General features: G+C 42.1%; 1 protein-coding gene across 1 annotated transcript; it reads right to left on the bottom strand.

Annotated features, from left to right (window-relative positions):
• Positions 1-3,974: 3,974 nt before the first annotated feature.
• LOC309564568 (olfactory receptor 1J21-like) lies at positions 3,975-4,919 on the bottom strand (the record flags this gene model as incomplete). Its single annotated transcript, XM_082269214.1, has 1 exon — positions 3,975-4,919. One exon carries the CDS (start codon positions 4,917-4,919, stop codon positions 3,975-3,977), a length of 945 nt encoding a protein of 314 aa, XP_082125340.1.
• Positions 4,920-5,888: the final 969 nt, after the last annotated feature.

The raw sequence follows: 5,888 nt of genomic DNA, 5'->3' as shown, positions 1-5,888 counted from the left end.
GACAATTGCGCGGTCGTGCGACGCTGTACCTAAACGAATTTGACGTCCTTTTTTTCCCCACAAACAGAGCTTTCTTTTGGTGGTATTTGATCACCTGTGCGATTTTTTGATCACGCGCTATAAACAAAAAAAGAGCGACAATTTTGCAAAAATAGCAATATTTTTCAAATTTTTTTATATGAAATTCCCCCAAAAAAAATGTAAAAATCAAAATTTTTTAAAATTTTTGGCCAATTTGTTTTATGCTACATATGTTTGGTAAAAAAATTGCAAAAAGCGTATTTTGATTTGGTTTGCGCAAAAGTTATCGCGTTTACTAACAAAGGGAAAGATTTTTGTCATTTTTGTTGTTTTTTTTTTAACACGTAATGGCGGCGATCTGCGATTTTTTTTGCGGTACTGCGACATTGCGGCGGACAGATCGGACCCTTGACTGACATTTTTGACACTTTTGGGGTTACCAGTGACATTTCTACAGTAATTAGTGCTATACATATGCACTGTTACTGTAAAAATACACTGGCAGTGAAGGGGTTAACTTTATTTGGGAGGGAGGGGCTGTGTGTGTCCCTAGGGGCGTGGTTTCTACTGTGATTGGCTGTGGCTCTAGCTGTAAGGACACTGATCAACGGATCTACATACTAGATCCGAGTGATCAGTGTCTTTACAGCGAGGAGAATGACAGGTGGCTTGTTTACACAAGCTGCCTGACATTCTCCCTCTCCCCCGACGATCGCCGAGTGGCCGGCGGACATCGGGTCCGCTGGTCACACGCGCGGGGGGGTCCGTGACCACGCGGGAGCGGAAACGCGCCTCCGCGGGCGCGCGCTCGCTCCCCAGACCCTCCCAGGCTAGTGACGTTAATTAACGTCACTCTGCCTGGCAGGGGCTGACCGCCGCAGTAAATTTACTTGCGGCGGTCGGCAAGCGGTTAAAACAATCTACTGAGCTGGCCAAAACCAGCTCTCAAGGGAGTCTATTCTACATTTTCACAGCTCTTACTATGAAGAAGCCTTTCCGTCTTTGGAGGTTGAATCTCTTTTCCTCCTTGAAGAGTGCCCCCTTGTCTTCTGTGATGACCTTAACCCCTTAAGCCCCCCGAAGATTTTACCCCCTTTCCTGACCAGGGTTTTTTTTGCGATTTTTTACTGCGTGACTGTAACGGACAATGCGCAGTCGTGCGATGATGTACCTAAACGAATTTGACGTTCTTTTTTTCCCCACAAACAGAGCTTTCTTTTGGTGGTATTTGATCACCTGTGCGATTTTTTGATCATGCGCTATAAACAAAAAAAGAGCATAAATTTAGCAAAAATAACAATATTTTTCACATTTTTTTATATGAAATTCCCCCAAAAAATGGAAAAATTTAATTTTTTTTACATTTTCGGCCAATTTGTTTTATGCTACATATGTTTGGTAAAAAAAATCGCAATAAGCGTATTTTGATTGGTTTGCGCAAAAGTTATCGCGTTTACTAACAAAGGGAAATATTTTTGTCATTTTTGGTGTTTTTTTTTTTAACGAGTAATGGCGGCGATCTGCGATTTTTTTGTCGGGACTGCGACAAATCAGCAGACAGATCGGACCCTTGACTGACATTTTTGACACTTTTGGGGTTACCAGTGACATTACTTCAGTAATCAGTGCTATACATATTCACTGTTACTGCAAAAATGACACTGGCAGGGATGGGGTTAACTGTATTGGAGAGGGAGGGGTTAAGTGTGTCCTAGGGGCGTGTTTCTAACTGTGAATGGACATGGCTACTACTGTAAAAACAGAGATCAACGGTCCTACATAATAGAACCGTCTGAGCTCCATTTTTACACAGGGGAGAATGACAGGCGGCTTGTTTACATCAGCTGCCTGCCTTTCTCCCTTTCCGGCGAACGATCGCGAGTGACCGGCGGACATCGGGTCTGCCGGTCACACGCACTGACTTGTTAGGGATCGAGCCGAGGCGGGTGCGCGCCTCAGCGAGCGTGCGCTCGCCTGCTATTGGCTCACAAGCCAGTGACAGGCTAGTGACGTACAGGTACGTCACTTTGCCTGGCCGGGGCTGACCGCTGCAGTATAGGTACTTGCGGCGGTCGGCAAGTGGTTATTAAAGTGACTAACTCAACACCAAGTTCACTATATGGACCACCTATGTATTTATACTTGATGATTAATCTCCTCTTCTCAAGAGAGAATAAATTAAATTCCTCTAATATTTCCTAATAGCTGAGCTCCTCCATGCCTCTTATCAGTTTGGTTGCTCTTCCCTGCACTTTCTCCAGTTCCCTGATATCCTTTTTGTGAACTGGTGACCAAAACTGAACTTGATATTCCAGATGAGGTCTTACTAATGATTTATACAGGGGCAAAATTATATCTCTCTCTGGAGTCCATGCCTCTTTTTATACAAGAAAGGATTTTGCTCGCTTTGGAAACTGCAGCTTGGCATTGCATGCTATTATTAAGCCTACAATCTACCAGAACACCCAGATCCTTCTCCACCATATCTCTGGAGTAAATTTGAGAGCCAAAGTGAACCCATAGTACCAGGGTATAAAAAGGGGAGCTGAGCCATGGCACTACATACATACGAAACCCCTTAAAATAGGGGTAAGCAACCATTTTCCACTTGAGGGCCAGGTTCAATGTATGTGAATGCATGGAAGGCTGCATTCATCTGCTAATAAATGAAAATGACATTACAGCATCCCCGCAACTCTGGCTCTCTTTACATTACACAGCCTCCACACCTCTGGCCCCCTTTACATTACACAGCTCCCGCACCTCTGACCCCTTTACATTACACAGCCTCCTGCACCTTTGGATTCCTTTACATTAGACAGCCCCGCACCTCTGGTCCTCCTCCTCTCCTTCTCCTCTCCCTGCAGACATCAGTGGGGGGCTCTCAGCCCCTCCTGTTCTAGCTGTCAGATCGGGAGAGGGGAGAGCCAGCCAGTCACATGAGCACCGTGCGGCACTCAGAAACCAGGTATATAGCGGCATTTTATTAATAAAGCACAGACACTGGGACACTTGTCATTAGCAAACAGGGACCTTTGTGACTGTAAACATACCAAAGAGGCTTAATAACCAGTTTAAAATGTTCACGGGATGGGTGCACGTGAATTCATCACGTGCGCTGACAGGCCGAACATTTAGCCGCAGCAGGCCAGGTAGGCCGTAGGTTTCCAATGCTTGCTTTAAAGGGTAAGGCCTGATTTGACCTAGTATATACATAGGTCAAAATGGGAAGGAAAGAGCTTATGTTGGAAGGTGGTGGAGCACGCACGACTCACATGTATGAAATTTTGATTGATCCACGCAATACAATGCTGAAGATATCAAGGAGCACGTTATTTATTTATAGGGGACTATTTTTTCACTTATGTACAAGGCAAATAGTACATATTTATGTAATGGAAAAGTTTTTTGTTTATTTCTTTTTTTTTTTTACAAATGTTTTTTACAAATTGCCAGCATGCAGTAAATTTTTAATTCATCACATTTGGACATTATTTTGGTTGTTATGATTTTTATTGAAAGGTGAGGATCATTGCACATCTGAATAACCTGTGCTGCACATATATAACTAATATTCATTCAAGGTGTGGCTACAAATAATAGTGTTAGCAACAACATAGGCACATATACACAATGTTTTGGTGGGATTAGGTGATTGTGCTGGGGCTTATTTGATTTAATTTGTGGAGCAATGTTCTCTAGTCTGTTAAATTCCAGTTTCTGCTCTCACTTACGGATGGCTGCATCAGAATCTGAATCTTTTGGACTGAAGTGAAAATGTATGACTGACATAGCTGGAGATGCCATATGATGCTATCAAGATAGTATGAAACAAAATCCCTGAAGATTTTCCAACACCTTGCCAAACCTATTTTAAAACATTCTGACTCTGAAAAATATAATAATAATATAATAAAATAATCTAATACAAGCAATTAGTATCTGCTGAAAAATTATTTCATGAAAATCAGGTTCCTGTTCCTTTTTATATTTCTTATAGCATTCAAAACATCTTTGTTCCTCAAAGTGTAGACAAACGGGTTGAGCATTGGAACCACAGCCGTATAAAGCAAAGTCAGCAACTTGTCCAGTTCCTTAGAACCTTCAGATTCTGGTTTGCCATACAATATAATGATTGGGCCATAGAATAATATTACTGTGGTGAGGTGAGAGGTGCAACTGGAATAAGCTTTCAGTCGTCCCTCTGAGGAACGGATTTTCAGTATGGTGGAGATGATGAAAACATAGGAGGTCATAATAAGCAGAAAGGGAAAAGATGCCAACATTATATCCTCACATAACATAAGGATGTATCTACTTGTAGCATAACTAGAGGTTATTGCATTCAGTTCTTTCAGATCACAAAAGAAATGGTCAACCTTTCGTGTGAAACAGAAGGATAACAGAGATGCAGATAACACATTGATTGCTGCAGCAGTCACAGATATAAGCCAAGTGGACAGAGCCAATGAGATGCATACATCTTTATTCATGAGTAAGGAATATTGTAACGGCTTACAGATTGCCACATATCGGTCATAGGACATGGAGGTTAGTAGAAGTATATCACAAGCAGTTGACAATGGGAAGAAGTACACCTGAGTCATACATGCGGAGAAAGACATCCAATGGACATGTGTTAGGAGTATGAAGAGCAGTTTTGGCAGAGTAACTGAAACATATATAACATCACTAATAGCAAGATTACTCAAGAAGAAATACATTGGAGTATGGAGCGGGGGAACCAAACACACCAATAGAGCAATGGTCATGTTTCCAAGGACAGTCATCAGATACATCAATAGAACTGCAGTGAAAAGGAGACATTTTCCAGTTTCAGAGATGGAAAATGCTGAAATGTAGAAAACATTTTCTGTACTGTTCAAGCATTCCTTCATCTCCTCTGCATGAGAAAAAAACGGAAATATAGTTATTCATTTTTGGAATTTATTTGAGGTGATTGTAGCCATATTTGTGCACTTGCAGCAGAAACAATTGAGTACTGTCCATGATACTTTATTTATTTGCACTAACGTGGAACTTTTCAGGACAAGCTTTCATGGGGTGCCCCCTTCTTCAAGGTCCAAGCAGTACTAATGTACAAAGTTTTAGCAGAGTGTTAATTAATAAACACGAACGAGTAACAAGTGTACAAAGCAATCGTAATTAGGCTTGGATAGCTGGTGGGATAATGCAGAAGGCTATGAAATTCCAAAAATGAATAACTATATTTCCCTTTTTTCTGTGGGGCATCATTTCTGACAACCAAACCACACTAAGGGAGACCTGAATGTTTTGGTTCTTAAACGTAACTTTGAAACTACCCAGGAAAGCAAAACCTTTGAACTAAGAATAATTCTATTTGACACAAAAATAATGGTCTCAACGTAGACCTCAGCTTCCTAATTCAATATTCAACGTTTTTATGACAACTCTAACCTCTGTGATACCCCCCCCCCCCCCCCACCTCCAATTCCAGAGCCCTCTCCTTGCCTTATCTCACCATCTATCCAAGCTTTGTTTGTTTGTGTGTTTTTTGGGGTTTTTTTTCTTAGAGATGGTCTTATTAATATTCTACTAAAACGTTGTGTACTAGTACTGCTTGGACCTTGATAAAGCGGGCACACCCTAAGGCCCCTTTCACCCAAAAAACTGACAGGCGGATCTGAACGGACGCCCCATGCATCCCTATAGAGCATCGCATGTCAGTGGAGACATGTCCGCTGACATCCGATCCAATCCGTCAAAACCAGACGGATGGAAACCCTATTTGCCAATGCCATCCGCCTGGCAAATCGGATCGTATGAGAACGGACAGACGGTCCGTTCCCATCCGATTCCTCCATAGAGATGAATGGGGACCTGAA

Source organism: Pelophylax lessonae (genome assembly GCF_965119305.1).
Source record: "Pelophylax lessonae genome assembly, chromosome: 9".
Taxonomy (NCBI): Eukaryota; Metazoa; Chordata; class Amphibia; order Anura; family Ranidae; genus Pelophylax; species Pelophylax lessonae.
Note: the sequence above shows the minus strand (reverse complement) of the source record. Positions and strands in the feature narration are given on the sequence as shown.